At 45.6% G+C, this 22,059-nt stretch overlaps 1 protein-coding gene across 1 annotated transcript in view; it reads left to right on the top strand.

Annotated features, from left to right (window-relative positions):
- The window catches only part of mybpc2a (myosin binding protein Ca), a 113,622-nt gene that overhangs the window by 80,726 nt on the left and 10,837 nt on the right, over positions 1-22,059 (top strand). Inside the window, exons 23-28 of the mRNA XM_063062541.1 lie at positions 823-990; positions 4,768-4,856; positions 9,121-9,316; positions 15,641-15,780; positions 17,352-17,511; positions 18,968-19,104. Of these exons, the coding sequence (XP_062918611.1) occupies positions 823-990; positions 4,768-4,856; positions 9,121-9,316; positions 15,641-15,780; positions 17,352-17,511; positions 18,968-19,104 (890 nt within the window). The remainder of the gene's footprint in view (positions 1-822; positions 991-4,767; positions 4,857-9,120; positions 9,317-15,640; positions 15,781-17,351; positions 17,512-18,967; positions 19,105-22,059) is intronic.

Raw genomic sequence — 22,059 nt, 5'->3', positions numbered from 1 at the left:
CGATCAACACTCAAGAAGTTTGACAGCATCCAGTACAAGGCAGCCCACTTGATTGGTACTCCTTCCACAAGAATCCAGTCCCTCCACCATCGATGAACAGTTGCAGCAGTGTGTACTATCTCCAAGATGCACTGCAACAACACGCCAATGTTCCTAAGGCAGCACCATCCAGACCCACAAGCACTACCAGCTAGAATGGTGAGAACAGCAGATACTTGGGAACACCACCACTTGGAAATCCCCCTCCAAGTCACTCACCACCCTGACTTGGAAACATATCGGCGTTCCTTCATTGTCGCTGGGTCAAGATCATGGAAGTCTCTCCCTAACAGCACTGTGGGTGTACCTACACCTCAGGGACTGCAGTGGTTCAAGAAGGCAGTTCATCACCACCTTCTCAAGGACAATTAGGGATGGGCAATAAATGCTGGCATAGCTGGTGACCCCGACGTCCTGTAAATAAACAAATAAAGTTATGCATCCAGATAGGATGTTCTCTATGATGCATCTGTAAAAGTTTTGTTGTTTTTTATCACCAATATTTAGTATATTTAAGGCAGAGCTTGATGGGTTCTTGATTCGTAAGAAAGCCAAACGTTCAGAGGGAAGACTGGAGAATGAGGTTGAGAGAGAAATTAAATCCGTTATGGTGGAATAGCGGAGCACCTGATGGGTCAAGTGGACTAATTCTGCTCCTATGTCTTAAGCCATCTTATACCAATGTCTTATATCATTCACTCTAAGCAAGGAATTTCACTGCACCCTGGTGCATCTGACAGTAAACTGATAAACTTTCATCTTGGACCTTGTGCTTCTCTGCAGCCGATGTGTGGATTGCCGCCAACACGGAATTGGTGGAGCGCCTGAGTTACACAGTCAAGGACCTTCCTACAGGGGAGAAAATCTTCTTCCGTGTGCGGGCGGTGAACATCGCTGGAAAGAGTCCGCCGGCTTTGCTGTCTCAGCCGGTGACCATCCGCGAGATTGTCCGTAAGTGGTGTTTGCAGAGAAACAGCCGGGCAGGGCGCCTCCGTTACCTGGAGCCAAGGACTCATCCAAAGCCAAGAGGGGCGTGCGTTCTGGGCCAGAGCTCGTGGGTGGCGCCACACCCCATGCACGTGTGGCTCTAACCCTGCGGGCTGGCGGGGGTGGTCCCGTGGGAGCTGCGGCAGGAGGGTACTCAGCTGGTCGTTGACGTGCGCTGTAGTTGGTACACGGGGCGGCTGTGTGAGGGGACCGTATGACCATTAGGCAAAGGAGAAGAATGGGGCCATTCAGACCATCGAGTTTGCTTCGCCATTCCATTATGGCTGATTTATTATTCCTGTCAACCCTGTTCATTCCCATATATATTCAACCCCATATATATATATATTTATTTCTATATTTTAGATTAGATTAGATTAGATTATGAGGACATGCAGTCCTCTTTTATTGTCATTTAGTAATGCATGCATTAAGAAATGATACAATTTGTTCCTCCAGAATGATATCACAGAAACACAAGACAAACCAAGACTAAAAAAAACTGACAAAAACAACATAATTATAACATATAGTTACAACAGTGCAAACAATACTGTAATTTGATAGAAGAACAGACCATGGGCATGGTAAAAAAAGTCACAAAGTCTCTCAAAAGTCCCATCATCTCATGCAGATGGTAGAAGGAAGAAAAACTCTCCCTGCCATGAGCTTCCTGCACCACAAACTTGCCGATGCAGCATCCTGGAAGCACCCGACCACAGTCCGACTCCAAGTCTGTCCGAAAACTTCGAGCCTCTGACCAACCCTCCGACACCGAGCACCGAGCACCATCTCTGCCGAGCGCTTCGACCCGGCCCCAGCAACAGGCAATAGGCAAAGCTGAGGATTTGGGGCCTTCCCCTCCTGAGATTCTCGATCGCACAGTAGCAACGGCAGTGAAGCAGGCACTTCAGAAGTTTCTCCAGATGTTCCTCCGTGCTTCTCATGTCCGTCTCCATCAAATCAGGATTGTGCACGATCCCTATTTAACAAATACGATATCAATTCAGAGCGGGCGCGTGCGCTGCATCGCGCCGCCATCTTCTCCTCCCCTTTTATTTATAGTTATATCTGAAAAAAAATTTTGGGATTGGCTTTTACATTATTGGCAAGGTTACATTTGTGTGGTGTGGTACACTAGGTGTAAGCTGATAAGATCATGGAATATGACCGCACAGGAACAGGGCCTTTGACCTACCATGCCATTTCTGAACTTGATGCCAGTCTGATTACTCCCTTCTGTCTGCACATGGTTTATAATCCCTTCCGTCCCTGTTGATCTGCCTGTCCAAATCCCTCATAAAAGTCACCTCTACTCCCCGTCTAATCATGTGTCTGACAGTCTCTTCGACACGAAGATCACATTGGCCTCCGCCACTCTCCCTTGGCAGCCCGTTTCAGGCACCTGCTCCTCACTGAGTGGGGAGCAGAAAAAACCTAGTCCCACACATCTCCTTTAGACCATCTCTCTCCAAACGCAAGTGCTGCCGTCTAGAAAGCCCCTCAACCTGCTCCATGATCCATAACATACTCCCATGTCTCTGCCTTGGATGTATGCTGGTGGAATCACTGAAAAAGATTTTAAAAATCTGCTTTTGGTGACTTGCTAATTATCTTGGTGTCTGCGACGCACACTAAACGTGAAGAAACTCAGCAAATCAGGCAGCATCTATGGAGAAGGAATAAAGAGTTGATGTTTTGGGCTGAGACTCTTCATCCTTATACCTCTGCCTTGCCACCGACACCATCCTGGACAGCGAACTCCGAAGGATCTAACCATCTTGAAATGGATGCTAACGTTGCATTTGTCTTCCTCATCCCGGCACAATCACAAGTTAACCTTTAAGGGATCCTGCACTAGGACTCCGAAGTTCCTTTTCACCCCCTGATTTTTGAATTTGCTCCCCTTTTTAAAAATAGTCTACGCCTTTATTCCTTCCACCAAAGTGCATGACCACAGACTTTCCTACACTGTATTCCATCTGCCACTTCTTGGCCCATTCAGCCAATCTATTCCAGTGCTTCTACCGTCTCCCTGCTTCCTCAACACTACCTACCCCTCCACCTATCTACATATCATCTGCAAACTTGGCTGCAAAGCCATCAATTCTTTTGTCCAGATCATTAACATATAATGTGAAAAGTGGTGGACCCAGTGCCAACCTCCAATGAGTCTGCTCTGCCGTTCAATCATGGTTGATTTATTTTCCCTCTCAACTCTGTACTCCTGCCTTCTCCCTGTAACCTTTGACACCCTTACTAATCAAGAACCTATTAACCTCCAATTAAATACACCCAATGACTTGGCCTTCACAGCCATCTGTGGCAATGAATTCCACAGATTCACCACCCTCTGGCAAAGGGAACTCTTCCTCATCTCTGTTCCGAAAGGGACGTTCTTCTATTCTGAGGCTGTGCCCACAGATCTTAGACCGTTCCCCCCCCCCCCAGTGGGTGTTTCCAATAGTGGTGAACACTATTGGAAACATCCTCTCCACATCCCCTTCATTTAAGCCTTTCAGTTTTTGTTAGGTTTCAATGAGTTCCCCTCGCATTTCATGGCATATATTTCATGACATATGCTGGTGATATTAAACTTGATTCTGATTCTGATCAATCTTCGTAACTCCAGTGAGTGCAGGCACCAGAGCCATCAAATGCTCCTTTTATACGTTAACCCTTTCATTCTCGGATCATTCTCATAAAGCTCCCCTGGATCCTCTCCAATGCTAGCACATCTGATGTGGCGTCCAAAACTGCTCACAATACAATAAGCGTGGTTGGACCAGTCACTTATAAAGCCTCAGCGTTACACCCGTTCTAGTCTTGAGGCCTCACTTGGAGTATTGTGAGCAGTTTTGGACCCCTTATCTAAGAAAGGATGTGCTGACGTGGAGAGGGTTCAAAGGAGGTTCACGAAAATGATTCTGGGATTGAAAGGCTTATCATATGAGGAGTGTTTGATGGCTCTGGGCCTGAACTCACTGGAATTTAGGAGAATGAAGGGGGATCTCATTGAAACCTATTGAATGCTGAAAGGCCTAGATAGAGTGGATGTGGAGACAATGTTTCCTATCGTGGAGCAGTCTAGGACAAGAGGGCATAACCTCAGAACAGATGAGGGATATCCATTTAGAATGGAGATGGGAGGGAAATTCTGTAGCCAATGGGTGGCGAATCTGTGGAATTTGTTGGTACTGGCGGCTGTGGAGGCCAGGTCATTGAGTGTATCATTGAGTGGAGGCTGGTAGATTCTTGATAAGTCAGGCCGTGAAAGGTTACAGCGAGAAAGTAGGAGAATGGGCCTGAGAGGGAAATGGTTCGGCCACGATCAAATGGCGGAGCAGACTCGATGGGTTGAATGATCTAATTCTGCTCCTATATCTTATGGTCTTCCAGCTGGAAAGGTCTCAGTCGAATGTCTAATCTGAAGGCTGGAGCCTCAGCCAGTGTGGCATTCCTCAGTATTACACTGGGAGTGGAGCGCGAACTCACGATTTTCTGAGTGCGCGCTAACCCACCGAACTGGCAGTGTTAATAATGAATGTTAGAAGCGACAGGATAGTTGCAGGAGGCAAAATGAGAACCAAGTGATGAGAGAGACTCCACTGGGCAGTGGAGGGTGGAGATTTTGGTTAAGCTTGAGTTCTGTCTGATCACCGATGGTGTTGCTGGCCGGACTGAGCTGTTGCTGCTCAGAATTGCTGACCCCTCCTCATTTGTTTTTGTTTTACTCTGTAGAGCATCCCAAGATCTGGCTGCCGCGGGTACTGAGACACACGCTCATTAAGAAAGTGGGTGAGCAAATAAATATTATGATCCCATTCCAGGTGGGTAATCTGTGCGTGAGCTTGTGTGTTTGTCTGTGTGTCTATGTTCAAAATTCAAAGTAAATTTAGTATCAATGTGCGTACATGTCACCACATACACCCCTGAGGTTCGTTTTCTTGCAGGCGTACACAGTAAACCCCAAAAACACAATAGAAGCAATGAAAGACCGCACCCAACAGGACTGACAAATAACCAGGGTTCAAGAGTCAACAAACTGTGTGTGTGTGTGTGTGTGTGTGTGTGTGTGTGTGTGTGTTCTTGTGCATCTGTGTGTGTCTATGTTCGTGTGTGTGTGTCTGAGAACGGTCTATCATTGTAAACTCCTTTACATCACTGAAGCTGGCGAAGACCTTGCTGATGTGAAGACCGATGATCACTTTGGACTGATCGTGCTGGCTCTGGCCCAGCACAGCCCAGACTTGCCCGGGTCTCATCCACTCTCCGTATCCTTGTGTGGGGTACTGAGGTCTGCATGGTGAGTGGGCTGTAGGGAGTGGAGGTCCCATGCCTCTGACATGCTCTCAAAGGGAGGGAAGGCTCAGGGCAAAGAACAGTCACCTTCCAGAGCAAGGTGGTTTTCCTGGCAATGATCCTGGGAATGTATTAGAACATAGAATAGTACCACACAGGAAAAGGCCCTTCAACCCACAATGCTGTGCCGAACTAATTAACCTAAACCCTTCTACCTACACAGTGTCCATGTCCATCCATTCTCCGCACATCCATGCACCTGTCTAAGAACCTCTTAAACATCTCTGTCGTATCTACCACCACCCCGGCAGCGCATTCCAGTCACTCACCCTCTTTGTGTAAAGAACTTGTCCCACCCATTTCCTTTAGACTTATCCCCTCCCTTCATAAATGCAGACCCTCTCATATTGAGATGAAAAAATCTGCAGATGCTGGAACACACACAAAATGCTGGAGGAACTCAGCAGGCCAGGCAGCATCTATGGAAAGTTTATGGGCACCCTCCAACCTGATGGCATGACCTTATGGCAATTGCCCTTCTCCATTCCCATTCCTGTTTCCCTCTCTCACCTCATCTCCTTACCTGCCCATCACCTCCCCCTGGTGCTCCTCTCCCTTCCCTTTCTCCCATGGTCTTCAACCCTCTCCTATCCGATTCCCCCTTCTCCAGCCCTTTTTCTCTTTCACTTATCAACTTCCCAGCACTTTACTTCACCCCTCCCCTCTCCCGGTTTCACCTATCACCTCCTACATTGTACTTCTTCCTCCCCTCCGCCTCACCTTCTTGCTCTACTTCAGGGTTTCCCAACCTCGGGTCCACAGACCCCTTGCTTAATGGTATTGGCCCATGATATATAAAAAAAATTGGAATCCCTGCTCTAACTTCTCATCTTTTTTTTCCCAGTCCGAATAAAGGGTCTTGGGCTGAAACATCGACTGTTAAATCTTTTCCATTGATGCTGCCTGGCCTGCAGAGTTCTTCCAGCATTTTGTGTGCGTTCCTCAAATATTAGACATTTTAACCCTGTGAAAAGGATACTAGCTATCTATTCTACTTGTGCCTCTCATAATCTTATAATCTTAACCCCAGTTTCTACTGCTGCAGAGAATACTCCCGACTTCTCCTGATAGCACATGCCCTCTAATCCAGGCATCATCCTGGTGAACCTCTCCAGCACCCTCTCAAAAAGACTCCACTTCTGGAGAGTCACAGTTTCAAAATGGAGGGTGGGCCATTTAAGCTTGAAATGGGGAGGAATTTCTTCGTGCAGAAGCTGACGAATCTTTGGAGCACTTCACGGTAGTGCTTTGTGGAGGTTGATGGTCAACCCAAAAATATCACTCAGTCGTCAGTTGTGGAAAAAGTGAGATTGACATTGGGCGTTAAGGAAATGGGCAGAGGGATGGTAAACAGCAGTTTTGTAGAAGATCAACCATGTCCTCATCCAGTATTGGAGAGGTCCACAGGAGCCAAGATGCCTCCTCCAGCTGCAGTTGCTTAAGCTTTCACTTTATGTCATTCGGATGAGAGGCTAGATTTAACAATGCCAGCTTAACCCAGTCTGGATCAGGACAGGAAAACTGAGCAGTAATTGCTAACTAGTTTGTTATCGTCAATGAAAAACTTTGTGTACCATCCATACAGATCATTCCATACATCAGTACATCAAAGTTCAAAGTAAATTTATTATCAAAGTACATATATGTCACCATGTACAACCCCAAGATTCATGTTCTTGTGGGCATCCATAATAGAATAATAACCATTATAGAATCAATGAAAGACTGCATCAACTTGGGCGTTCAACCAATATGCAAAAGACACAAACTGCAAATATAGAAGGAAAGAAATAATAATAAATAAATAAGCAAAAATGTAGTAAAAAGAAAGCAGAATGCTGTTCCAGTTACTGAGAACATTCAAGTTGATTGTCATTCAACTGTACAGAGGTATATAGCTAAATGAAACAATGACCCTCTGGGACCAAGGTGCTAAACACAGAACATATTCCACATACAGCACATTAAGTATGAACGGTTCCCTAGCCCAGCTGGGAAGGAGGAGGCTGAGGCATAGAGCTAGCAACCCCATCCTATGAAAGCTCAGCGGTACAGAAACACCAACTGAAGCTGCAGAGACCTCATCCCAGGAGGAGGCAGGACCTTCAGTGGGCTTCACCTTGAAAGACTGGCCCAGGGCAGGGGACTCTGACGAGCTGCTGTCGGCAGCCTATGCCCCAGTAGGGGTGATGGGCTTCAGGAAAGGAAGAGGACATTAAATAATATTAACACAACAATAATAGTTTTTCTAAATAAGTGAAAAAAAGAAAATGAAAATACTCTGCAGATGTACATTTGGACATAAAGTTAAATGTGCAGCGGTACAATGCCGCACCTGTCCGGGTGTAACTCTACCATGAGACAATGGGGGCTGAAGGAAAGATAGTTTGATTAGTAAAGCTATTGTTCAAGTTCAAGTTTATTATCAATCAACCGTGCAGTTGAAAACAGTGTTCCTGAGGGATCAAGGTGTAAAACACAGAACGTATATTACAAATAACACATAAAGTAATATTAACAGATAGTAAAGGTTTTCTGTAGATGTACCTAACTGCACGTATCATAAAGTTAAATGCACAACAGTTTTACTGCTACTGACGCTGTCATAAACAATGAGGACTGGGTGGTAGCAGGGTGTTTAGGAGTCTCACAGCCTGAGGGAAGAAGCTGTTTTCCAGCCTAACTGTCCTTGTTCTTGTAGTTTGGTCCAGGTACTGTGGAAAGTGCAGTGCAGGCAGACAATCGAGGTGCGAGGGCCATAGGGAGGTAGACTGGGAGATCAAGAGTTCATCTTTGTCACACAAGAGTCCGATCAAAATGGGGTAGAAGCTGTCCTTTGAGTTTGGTGGTACATATTCTCAAGGTTTTGCATCTTCTGCCCAATGGGAGAGGAGAAGAAGAGAGAATATCTGGGATTCTTGATTACGTAGCTGCTCTGCTGAGACAGCTCAAAGAGCAGACAGAGACACGAGGGGAAGGCTGCTCTTTGTGATGAACTGACCTCTGTCCACAACCTTCTGAAATTTCTTGTGGTCTTTTACCAGACCAAGCAATGATGCACTGGGGTTAGATGATCTCTCTGGTGCAGCCTGCAAAACTGTTGTTTGTATTTTTATCACCATGTTTACTGTTTACTCTGCGAGCTTCGCATGAGCAAGGAATTTTATTGCTGACAATAAACTTCTAAACAATCGAGGTGGACGTCAGGGGTAGGAGAAGTCCTTGATTGTGCTGGCTGCTTTCCTGAAGCAGTGTCAGTGGAGAGGTGGCTGTTTTTCCTGATGGACTGGGTTAGGGGAACAAAATAGTTCCTTGTTAGTTGAGCCCATTCATAAGATCATGAGATAAAGGAGCAGAATTAGGCCATTCAGCCCATCGAGTCTTCTCCACATTCTGTTCCATATTTTCCCTCTCAACCCCATTCTCCTGCTTTCTTTTTGTAACTTTTGACACCCTTGCTGAGCAAAAACCTCTGCCTTAAATACACCCAGAGGCTTGTCCTCCACTGCCATCTGTGGCAATGAATTCCACAGATCCACCACCCTCTGGTTAAAGAATTCCTCCTCATGTCTGTCCCAAAGGAACATTCTAGTCTTCTGAAGTCCTGGACTCCCCAACTCTGTCTAAGCTTTTCAATATCCATTGGTTTCAATGAGATCCCCCTCATTCTTCTGAACTCCAGCAACTTCACTGCCTGAATTATATTAACCTTTGAACTTTGAACCTCCCCAGGGGAAGCCGCGACCTGTGGTCACATGGTTGAAGGAAGGGCAGCCACTGGACTCCAGCCAGATCAGCATCCGCAACAGCGACGTGGACACTATCCTCTTCATCCGGCACGCAGAGCGCGCCCACTCGGGGACCTACGAGCTCAGCGTCCAGATTGAAGGCCTCGTTGACAAGGCGAATATCAAAATTCGGGTTGTTGGTGAGTACCTCCGACTGGGCAGGAGCGGTTTGTTATGGAACGCAATGGGGGGACCTTCCAGGTTCAATAGTGGGAGTACTGGCAATTGGAGACCTGTCACCTAACTGGGTTCTGAACCCACATAAATAAAGGGATGGAGGGGCAGATCTGTGTGAGTCCACCAACAAACCAGAGTGGTTGATACTTCATGACTCTCTACCCCATACAGAGAATTAACTTCTTTATTATATTATTTCAGTTCCGTAAGACCATAAGACATAGGAGCAGAATTAGGCCATTCAGGGCAATATGAAAACATTGAGGAGTACAGCACAGTTGGAGCACAGTATCGGTGCCAATTCCGGTGTCTGTGCCAGCCCAATTAAACTGAATCTACAGTAACTGCCTGTATATGATTCATATCCCTCCAGTCCCTGCATGTTCATTTATCTGTCTAAATGCCTCTTACACACCACTGTCGTATCTGCTTTCAAACCTGAAGTGATGAAGACTGGAGATTAGCAGGGAATGTGAAGATGATGAAGACTGTGGATGTCGCGGGGTCTAAAAGCTGGCAGAGCAATTTTATATAAGCAATGCTCCCATCTGGGAGCCAATGTTCCCTGGCTGGGATCGAATGGGAGTTGGTGAGGATGGAGAAGTGTTTTGAAGAGGGAGAGGTGTGGAACTACGTGAAGAACACATTCAGGTGTTCTGGGATGACCCTCCCTTCTACTTGGGGAAGCCTCAGTTATTCCTCACCTATTTGTTGTGGCTGTGTCAGGAACTTGGTGCATTAGAGAATCTAGATCAAATGTTTGAGCTGATTTTTTATGAGGACCTTTTTTTTGAAAACAGATGAAAGATTTGTCACATGTATGTTGAAACATCCAGACATTTTTGCGTCAACTATCAGCGCAGTCTGAGGATGTGCTGTGGGCAGCCTGTAATTGGCGCCATGCTTCTGGTGTCGACATAGTACGTCCACAACTTATTAACCCAAACCCGCACATCTTTGGAACATGGAAAGGAATCAGAGCACCCTGGGAAAGTCCACAAGATCATGGAGAGAACATACGAACTCCTTGTAGACAGCAGTGGGAAATGAACCCCAATCACTGACAATACTGTTCTGGGCTTGGATCTGTTCCGATAAAAGTGAAATGTTCTGGAAAGGAATAAAACTGCGGTAGATGTGAGGGCAGGTCAGGTATTTGAGGAAATTTAACCTTCTATTAAGGACACAAGGACTCTTTAATTGAAAGGGCAAAGACAGAACATTGGTGCCAGGAGGGATTTGTTTACATGAAGTAATTGAATGTAAAACTCTGGATTGATTTAAGGACAGCCAGACCCAAAGGGAGGGATCAAATGTGCGGAATGTTGATTAAGTAAAATTGGAGCTATTTCAGTGTCTGACAACACACTCACTGCCCAAGGCCGCAAAACCTGTGGCTTATGTAAAGTTGACATAATTTCTGCATGCCGATCTCTGTTAAAGCTCCCGCACTCCACACTTGCCAAGGACACCTTTGCATTTCTTGTGGAATAATAATAACCACTTGTATTTACTCAGGACCCTCATCTTAGTCAACACCCCAAGATGCTAGAGAGGCAATTCATCAGATAAAAATAGACACTGATTTGAAGATGGGAATATAGGTACACTTGACCAGAAGGAAGATTTTAAGGAGTGTAGGACATAGAAGCAGAATTAGGCCTTTCAGCCCAATGAGCCTGCTCTGCCATTCTATCATGGCTGATTTATTATCCCTCTCAACCACACTTTCTGTAAGACCATAAGATATAGGAGGAGAGCTAGGCCATTTGGCCCATTGAGTCTGCTCTCCCATTTCCTCTCAGACCCAGTCTCCTGCCTTCTCTCTGAATCCCTTCATGCCCTGGCCAGTCAAAAATCTATCAATCTCTGCCTTAAATATACATAAAGACTTAACCACCACCACTATCTCTGGCTATGAATTCCACAGATTTGCCACTCGCTGGCTAAAGAAATTCTTCCTCATCTCCATTTCAAAAGGATGCACCTAACTTTTTCCTATAATTTTGACATCCTGCCTAATCAACAACCTATCAACCTCTGCTTTAAATACACCCAATGACTTGGGCACAGATTCACTACCCTCCAGCTAAAGAAATTCCTCCTCATCTCTGTTCAGAAGGGATGTGCTTGTATTCTGAGGCTGTGCCCTCTGGTCCTAGACTCCTTCAGTATTAATCATCCTTTTCACATCCACTCTATCTAGACCTTTCAATATTTAATAGGTTTCAATGAGGTCCTCCCTCATTCTTCTAAACTTCAGCAAGTACAGGCCCAGAGCCATCAAACACTTCTCAAATGTTAAGCTTTTTGTGCCCAGGATCATTTTTGTGAACCTACTCGAGACTCTCTTCAATGCCATCACCTCCTTTCTTAGATAAGGGACCCAAAACTGCTTACAATGTTCCGAGTGACTTGGAATAGGAGATGGGAGATATAGGGAGGGATTTCAGAGAGAGGTTGGACAGCTGAAGATTGGTTGGACAACAGTATTGGAGTACTGTGAGCTGTTTTGGGCCCCTCATCTCAGAAATGAAATGCTGACACTGGAGAGAGCACAAAGGAGGTTCATGGAAATGATTCCAGGATTGAACGGTATGTCATATGAAGAGCGTTTGATGTCACTGGACCTCTATTCACTGGAAATCAGAAGAATGAGGGGTGACATAGTTGAAACCTATCGAATATTGAAAGGCCTCAATAGAGTGGATGTAGAGGGGATGTTTCCTGTGGTGGGAGAGTCTAGGACCAGAGGACACAGCCTCAGAATAGAGTGGTGTCTTTTCTGAATGAAGATGAGGAGGAATTTCTTTAGCCAGAGAGTGGTGAACCTGTGGAATTTGTTGCCACATTCGGCCAGAGAGGCCAAGTTTTTACGTATACTTCAGGCAGAGGTTGATAGGTTCTTGATTGGTCAGGACTGAAGGGATATGGAGAGAAGGCAGGAGATTGGGGCTGCAAGGGAAAATGAACCGGTCATGATGAAATGGTGGACCAGATTTGATGGGCCAAATGGTCTAATTCTGCTCCTGTAGCCTATGGTCTTGTGGTCTGAAGTGGAATAGCTTGGTAGGGTACCAGCCAGTGCAGTGCTTTACAGTGCCAGCTATAAGGTTGGGGTTCAGTTACCACTGCTGACTGTAAGGAGTTTGTACGTTACCACACGGACACTTCAGCTGTCCAAGCTCTAAGCTCTGAATTTCCACCCTATATTTCTCCAGCTCTCTACCTCCTCTTGGAAGACACTCTTGTGTTTCATCAGGGTGCTCCGGTATCCTCACAAATTTCAGAGATGTATGGATTAGCGTAACAGGCATGCTATGTTGGCACTGGAAGCCTGGCATCATTTGCGGTCTGCCAAGCTCAATCCCCGTTGATTTGGTTTGACGCCTACGACACGTTTCCCTGTATGTTTCGATGTACATGTGACAAATAAAGCTAATCTTTAATCTTTAAACTTGGAAGTAAAAGATCTTAGGGATCAGAATGTTTCTTTGATCTGTAATGACTTGTTACTTAAAATCTGAGATAAGATTCTGTCTCTAGAGCAGAAACTCTTTGATTCACACATCTGTTAAAATTGTACAATCCCTGTCTCCAGTAAGCACGTTGTCTCCCGCGAGAGAACGTGGCTGATGCCAGGCTTCTGATGTTCTTTCTGTCAAGATAACCTTACAGAAATTTGTCAGTAATTCCATCCCCTCCCTGTGCACTGAGCCCAATGTGTAAAGTTCAGCTCACAACACCAATGAAAGACCTGGTGGTATGTGCTTTCAGGCTTTTGTATCTTCTATCTGATGGGAGGGGGGAGAGGAGAGAATGCCTGGGGTGTGAGATCTTCATTTAAAGGAACCTCCTCCTTTTCCCTATAAGGATATTTCAGAGTAATTCAAAGATCTTTAAAGGACAAGTCCCAATTTCCAATAACCCTTGCAAAATGTGACCTATACATATCTATACGATATCTAAACACCAAAGGTCAAATTCATAAAAGGCCAGAGGATGATTTACTGGCACAGCAGATGAGGATGATGGATCAGGTGACTGGTTGTGTTACAGTTGCTTGTCATTTTAGAATTTGCTGCTCCGTCTCCAGCAGGTGTTGTTGTTGGATGCTTGAATTTCCTGGCAAGAACAAGAGTCACAAAAGGTTGTCCTCTCTCCCCTGTCTTGTACGGGTGTTGTATAGAGCCTTTGGCTGAATCCATCAGGAAGGATGCAGACATGAGTGAAGATGACCTGACAATGGGGACTTTCAGATAGACATAGGGGAGAAATTAGGCCAGTCAGCCCATCAAATCCTTTCTCCCATTCCATCATGGCTGATATATTATCCCCTTCAATCCTATTCTCCTGCCTTCTACCCATCACCTTCTGATGTCCTGACTAATCAACCTCCACTTTAAATATACCCAATGACTTGCTCTCCACAGCTGTCTGTAACAATGAATCCTACAGACGTACCACCCAACGGCTAAGAAAAAAGTAGACTAATGCATCCAAATTCAAGCATCCAACAACAACAACAACACAAACATAACCAGGACTTGGGATATGCACCAGCTGCTCATACGACCGTCCAGCACCTGGTCTCATGCTGCACATTGCCCAGGGTGACCTGCAGGTTAGCGGAGGGAAGGAGGTACCTCAGGAATGCATTGTCCATCATGGAAACAGTACATGCTAAAGTATTAATCTCCCTCGTCCCATCAACCACTGGACCATAGCTGTCCATACACCTCCCATTTTGCTCAAACTTCCCTTAAAGGTTGAAAATGAACCCATATCTGTTACGCAAACACGAGGAAATCTGCAGATGCTGGAATTTCAAGCAACACATATCAAAGTTGCTGGTGAATGCAGCAGGTCAGGCAGCATCTCGAAGAAGAGGTACAGTCGACGTTTCGGGCCGAGACCCTTCGTCAGGACTAACTGAAAGAAGAGCTAGTAAGATCTAGTTGTATGTGTGTGGCTCCATATCCGTTACATCCACTTGTAACTTGTTCCACACTCACACCATCCTCTGAATGAAGAAGTTCCCCCTCAGGTCCCTTTAGATATTTCACTTTTCACCGTTAACCCATGACTTCTGGCTCTAGTCTCACCCACCTTACTGTACTCTATCCCACTCATAATTTTATACACCTCTATCAAATCTCCACTCATTCTCCTGAGCTCCAGGGAGTAAATTCCTAACCCAGTCAGCCTTTCCCTAGAACTCAGGTCCTCGAGTCCTGGCAACATCCTTGTCAATTTTATCTGTACTCTTTGAATCTTCTTAATACTTTTCAGTAGGTAGGTGATTAAAATTGCACACAATACTCCTAACTTGGAAGCACGAGGAATTCTGCAGATGCTGGAAATTCAAGCAATACACTTCTTTTTCTCCCTCTGCCCCTCTCACTATACCCCTTGCCCATCCTCTGGGTTTTCCCCTCCTCCCCCTTTTCTTTCTCCTTGGGCCTCCTGTCCCATGATCCTCTCATATCCAAATTGCCAATCACCTGTCCAGCTCTTGGCTCCATCCCTCCCCCTCCTGTCCTCTCCTATCATTTTGGATCTCCCCCTCCCCCTCCCACATTCAAATCTCTTACTAGCTCTTCTTTCAGTTAGTCCTGACGAAGGGTCTCGGCCCGAAACATGGACCATACCTCTTCCTAGAGATGCTGCCTGGCCTGCTGCGTTCACCAGCAACTTTGATGTGTGTTACTCCTAACTTGGCCTCATTAACCTCATCAACCTGTTTTATCATGACCTTTGGCTTTTCGTACTTTGTCAGACATGCAATGAAAGGAGTTATGGTAGAAAGTAGAGGGATTTCTCACTAATGGCCATATGATGATCATCATGCTTGCCAGCTTTAATTCAACAATGAGCCACCAGTTTCAGGAACAGCCCTTAGCCTACAACCTTAAGTCTGCTGAGCTGGTGTGGAGAACTTCACACACCACAACTCTGAACTGATTCCACAACCCACACACTCACTCTCAAGGGACTCACCAACTCATGTTCTCAGTATTATTTATTCACTTTTTTATTATCTGCACAATTTGTCTTCTTTTGCACCTTGGCTGTTTGTCAGGGTTTGTTTATGTAGAGTTTTTCATAAATTGTATAGTATTTCTTTATTTTCTTGCAAATGCCTGCACGAAAATGAATCTCAAGGTAGTACATGGTGACGCATACTGTACATACTTTGATAATAATTTCACTTTGAAATTTAGATTTAATTCCCGGAAGCAGCCTGCAGTTTTTCCTTGAATTCCCTTTTGCATAAATTATTTCAGAGAAGCCAGGACCGCCGGAGTCCCTGAAGATCACAGATGTCTGGGGATTCAATGCTGGCATAGAGTGGAAACCACCAAAGGATGATGGAAACTCTGAAATCATTGGCTATACCATTCAGAAAGCTGACAAGAAAACCATGGTGAGTCTGGGGTACCGGGAATGGCCATCCATTACAGCCATGGCTTAAACACAAGAGAATCGACAGATGCTGGAAATCCAGAGCAACACTCACAAAATGCTGGAGAAACTCAGCAGGTCAGGTGGCATCTACGGAGAAGAACAAACAGTCATAATACACATGCACACACTGACACAGTCAGACACGCAAACCCAAGGACACAGACACTTGTCTGCACAAAGACGCAGTGATACACAGATGTCCCGATGAAGGGTTGTAATGTTGAATCAGATCCGCGGGTCTAGGCAAGTGAGACAGGAAATGCACTGATTTCAAATAGATATATTAACCATTTATTTACAAACAGTAAAAATTCAATCAAACATTCATGTTCCCCAAGCTACAGACACTACAAAGTGGAATACTCAACAAACATACTTGGTTGAAAGTGCGCGCAGAGCATAACTTCCCAAGAGAGAAATCCCCTTCCATGTACAATTTTATATACTCAGGATATTTGAAACTGGGCACCAGGCTTCTATCCAATGGGAAAAGCAGCTGCAGCTTCTAAACTAACCAATCACAATGGAAATGGCTTTCGACAATCAGAATAAGGCACAGGGCAAGGGTCTTGGATCAAAATGTCAACTGCTTATTCTCTCCATAGATGCTGACTGACCTGTTGAGTTCCTTTAGCTTTTTAGTGTGTGTTGCTCTGTGGCAGGGGCCAGTCTGGCTACGGGGCCTGTGTCTGTGCTGTATAACCCTATGGGTCTAATTGGGAAACTGGTTTGTAATTGTTATATGTACCGAGATATGGTGGAGAACTTAGCTTTGCATGGCCTCTAGATAGATCATTTCATCATATCATTGTATCAAGGTAGCACAAGGGAAAACAGTGAAAGAATGCAGAATAAACTGTTGCACTTACAGAGAAAGTGCAGTGCTGGCAGACGTTAAGTTGCAAGCCCATGACAAAGTAGATTGTGAAGTCAATCGTCCAGCTTATCAAACTGTTGTGTTCTATTGTGTTATAACAGTGGGTTAGAAGCAGTCCTAAAGCCTGGTGGGATGTGCTTTCGGGCTTTTGTATCTTCTGCCCGATGGGAAAGGAGAGAAGAGCGAATGTCTGGGGAGGGTGGGGTCTTTGAATATGCTGGCTGCTTTACTGTGGTAGCAGGAAGTGTTAGAGGGGCGGCTAGTTTCTGAAATGTGCTGAGCTGCAGGTACATCAGTTGGTACAAGAGTGAAAACAGTTGCAGAGTGCAGAATATACACGGAACAGTCACTTTATTAGGTACACCTGCTCTCTAATGCAAATATCTAATCAGCCAATCATGTGGCAGCAACTCAACGCATAAAGGTATGGATGTTACAGTAACGGAGAGAGTTCAGTGCAGGTAGACAGTAAAGGGTAAAGGACATGGCGAGGTATACTGAGAGATCAAAAGCTCATCTTTAATGTCCACAAGATCTGTTCAAGAAGATCACAGGTGAATCAGTCGAGGGGAAACCTTGAGTGAACTTTGAACTCCTTTTCAGGTCTGATGGTTTGCACAAACAGTAAAAATATTTCCACCCTTTGCGTTTAGGAATGGTTCACGGTGTACGAGCACAATCGTAAAACCGGCTGCACCATCTCTGATCTCATCATGGGTAATGAGTATTACTTCCGTGTCTTCAGTGAGAATATCTGTGGCCTGAGTGATAGCCCCCGCGTCTCAAAGGACACGGCCTTCATCCAGAAAGAATGTAAGTGTCACGGTTGTCCCTCTGGTAGCTGACCACCATAATGAATTGCATGGATTTAAAGATAGAAAGATCGGCTTTACTTGTCACTTGTACATCGAAACATACAGTGAAATGCATTGTTTTACGTCAACAACCAACACAGTCCAAGGATGCACTGGGGGGGGGGAGGAACAGCTTGCGAGTGTTGCCATGCCAACGGTGCCAGCACAGCAGGCCCGCAACTTACTAACCCAGACCTGCCCTGTCCTGTAACTTCAAAACATTAAACAAAGGACGACACAGGAGTCTGAAATGTGAGTAAAACCTTGGGTTTACTTTAAGCGAGGCGCCCACATATCGTGTGGTAGCATCATGACGCATACGCTTCAAGTCTTTTTACATATAACCCATAATGAATTATTTAAATGAATGAGAATGCTTAAACAAACAATATATAAACATGATTACGCAAATATTGCTGAAATATTAAATTTAAAACACTACCCGTACATCTTTGGAAAGTGGGAGGAAATGGGGAGAGGTGATTAGGATGGCTCAGCTCATCAATGGGACTGAACTACTGAACTACCGGACCGGGAGACAATCTACAACTCTCAGTGCATCGTTAAAGACTCATCCCATCCCAGATGCTGTCTGTTTCATCTCCTGCCACCTGGTTGGAGATATAGTAACATATTAGTCAAGATAATAAAGATATCCGTTAGTCTTGCAAGACCATGGATCTGCGCCTGGAAAGTCTTCACTCTCCAGGGCGCAGGCCTGGGCAAGGTTGTATGGAAGACCAGCAGTTGCCCATGCTGCAAGTCTCCCCTCTCCACAACACCGATGTTGTCCAAGGGAAGGGCATTGGGACCCATACAGCTTGGCACCAGTGTCGTCGCAGAGCAATGTGTGATTAAGTGCCTTGCTCAAGGACACAACACATTGCCTTGGCTGGGGCTCGAACTCACGACCTTCAGGTCGCTAGTCCAATGCCTTAACCACTTGGCCACGTGCCCACATCAATGGGATTATTAGTCAAGATAGTAAGGCTTAAAAACAGCTTCTACCCAAGGGCTGCTGTGCAGCTGAATAATGTTAGACCCTGGCTTGGTAATCGCCTTTGAGAGTTATGGACTATGAAAGGCTCTTGTTGCATGTAAATATGGGACGTTGTTTTTTAAGTTAAGCCGTCCCGCATGTATTGTAAGAGTAGCAGCAAAATCTCACTGTTTTGAGCAAAGACAATAACGTTCTGTTCTACTCTGTTCAATTCAGACAGTGGCAGGAAATGATTCCTGATCACTGGGGCTGTAATAGCATTATGTTAACTGTTACGCTACCGTGCCACCCTAGTGTTGTGAGTTAGCGTCCACTTCCAGCCCTGCAGCAGGCACCCAGCGAGTGGAAAAGTACTGGAGAGCGTGAAAAAAACATATCTAGTTGGATCCTAACTCTCTCCTATTTTGCGGCACAGCCAAGAGCTACATAAGGCCGGAGTACAAGGAGCACGATTTTAGCCACGCGCCCAAGTTCACCCAGCCTCTGCTGGATCGTTCAGTTGTAGCAGGTTACACGACGAAGCTGAGCTGCTCGGTTCGAGGCTTTCCCAAGGTGAGTACCTTATTTATTCTAACAATACCGCCTCTGCAATAGTCCAAAAGGCATGTTTAACGGACCAGTTAAAATGAGCCCCATGTAAAGAGAGTCTTAAGGCTGATTTATACTTCTGCGTCAGATGGACGCCGTAACGTACGCAAGTGGCCTATGAGCGTTGCGAGCATTTATACTTGAGCGTTGGTGTGTCTGCGTCACTCTGCATGCCCGCACACCTGCCCGCGCAAGGCTTCATGGTCATGGTAGTCTTTCTCGGGGTAAACAAGTTTAAAGCGAGCGTCTTTTTTCATAAAAGCGAAATGTGTCCTCCATAATTTCGGAGGTCTGTAAAGCTTTATGGAAAGCATTGCAGCCAGAGTTCCTTCCCTGCCCTTCAGTCGCCCAATGGGAAGCTATTGCAGCGTAGGAGGAAATGCGATGCTACCAAGCGGACCAATCACTGTTGTTGTGGTCTGTGTTGCCGCAACGCGTTGTTACATTTTTGGGAGAGGTGCGCGTCAGGCTACGGCGTAGGGATCTGCGTGGGCTCTGTGTAGGGTTCGTGGCTACGCCGTACCTATGGTGTCGATTTGACGCAGAAGTATAAATCAGCCTTTAGTGTAAAACATATTGGTTTAAGCATGCTTCTGCATACTCCTATTGTGCAGAGTCATTTGTATTAAATTCCTTCCTGTATTTTCACCAGAACACAATTCAATAGGAGCAGGAGTAGCCCTCTTGGTCCATTAGGCCTCCTCCCACCCCCCCCCGATCATTCCAATACAACCATGGCTGAACCATCTCTGTGTCTGGTCCCTGTAGTCCTCAATTCTCCAATGTTCTGAAAATGAATCTACCTCCTCTTTAACTATTTCTGATTATATTGTTTCCGTGCCTCTCTGGAGTGGAGAGTTCCAGAGTTTCAGTACTCTGCAGGAAGAAAATTTCTACCTTTTTTGGCCCCTTATCGTGAAACTATGCCCTCTTGTCTGAGAATCACGCGTTAGTGAGACCATAAGACACAAGAGCGGAATTAGGCCATCCGACTGTTGCACTCCTTGTGATCTGTGGATACGGCCGGGCTAAGGAAAGGCCAACTTTCTTTTCTGAGATTTGTCACCTTCCTGAGTTGCTGAGGTTGTGTGGTGAGGGTGTTCCTACAGTGCTGTTGGGGAAGGAGCTCTAAGATCTTGCAATGGAAAAGGAACAGAGGTAAGTAGATTTCAGGACAATGTTGGATGCATAATATCTTTGAAACCTATTGAATATTAAAAAGCCTAGATAGAGTGGGCTTTGAGAGGATGTTTCCAATAGTGAGGGAGTCCACCCTCAGAATATAAGGATATACCTTTAGAACAGAGATGAGTAGGAATTTCTTTAGCTGGAGGGTGGAGAGTCTGTGGAATTCACTACCACAGACAGCTGTGGAGGCCAAGTCGCTGGGTATATTTAAAGCGGAGGTTGATAGGTTCTTGATTAGTAAGGGTGTCAAAGATTACGGGGAGAAGCCAGGATAATGGGGTTGAGTGGGTTAATAAATCAGCCATGATGGAATGGTGGAGCCAACTCGATAGGCCAAGTAGCCTAATTCTGCTCCTGTGTCTTATTTTTTTATGGACTTGGAAAAGAATTTGCAGGTTGATGGAGTATCTAAGAATTTCAGGGGGCCAATTTACTGTCTCTGTAAATGTATTTTGGAAGCCCCAGCACTCATTCACGGCACAACATTCTTCCTCTTGACCCGTCCATCTGCTGTGAGCACACAGGAAGGTTACTGCTCCGCATTTCACCACCTTCCACATTCACTCGTCCGTGTTCTCGCTCGCTAACTGCTCCCTTTCACTTACGGACCAGAGAACCCTGTTTATAGTTTATCCCCATGGTCACTCCCAGGTTTACCCTATCAGAGACAACCCCCTTGCCCCAGTCTTAGTCAACCTCTTCTGCCTCCTTCCCAGTTCGGACCTGAAACCTTGACCTGCCTTACTTTGATCTTGACTGACATGCTGAGTATTTCCAGCAATTGGAGTTTTTATTTTATTTAGGTACCAGCCCCTTCTGACCCATCGAGCCCGCACCGCCCAATTACACCCATGTGACCAAATAACCCACTGACCAATACGTCTTTGAAAAGAAAGTTGGGAGATGGATGGTATAAATAGGTGAAAGAAAGAAGAGAAAGATCAACTTTATTTGTCACCTGTACATCGAAACGTATAGTGAAATGTGTCATTTGCATCAATGACCAGCACAGTCCAAGGATGTGCTGGGGGCAGCCGCAAGTGTCGCCATGCTTCCGTTGCCAACATAGTATGCCCGCAACTTACAAACCCTAATCCATATATCTTTGGAAAGTGGGAGGAAACCCACACCGTCACGGGGAGAACATAGACACTCCTTGCGCCCAGCAGAGGAAACTTAACCCGGGTTGCTGGTGCTGTAAAGCGTTACACCATCCACTACGCTACCGTGCCGCGGGAAGCACGGAGGGCTGGAGCAGGGACTGGCAGGTGGGAGGTGAATCCAGGTGATAGACAGGTGAGGGAGAGGGCTCTTTAATAGAGACACATCACCTCCTAGCATCTCACATCACGCCCACTGTCCCTCTCCCTCACCCGTCTTCTCCTTTTCCCTCTGACCATGCGAGTTTCTCTTAGGACCCCTGGTTTTCTCTCAGACGCATGGTTAGTAGATCCATTCGCCTCTGTAATTTGCCCCTGTTGTGTAGGTGGGTGGCAGAAGTATAGGGAATGGGCTAGGATAGACTCAATGGGCCACAAGGTCTCTTTTTCTACCATCAGGATGTATGAAGATATCAATAAACTTGAAAGAGTATAGAGAAAATTTACTGCTCAGACTTGACACCTGAGTTAGAGGGAAAAGTTGAAAAGGTTAAGGACTTTATTCCTTGGAATGTAAGGGAATGAGGGGTGATCTAATAGAGGTATACAACATTATGAGGGGTATAAGGGT

This window comes from Mobula hypostoma, chromosome 11 (assembly GCF_963921235.1).
Source record: "Mobula hypostoma chromosome 11, sMobHyp1.1, whole genome shotgun sequence".
Lineage (NCBI taxonomy): Eukaryota > Metazoa > Chordata > Chondrichthyes > Myliobatiformes > Myliobatidae > Mobula > Mobula hypostoma.
This window is presented reverse-complemented; position numbering and strand designations above follow the sequence as displayed.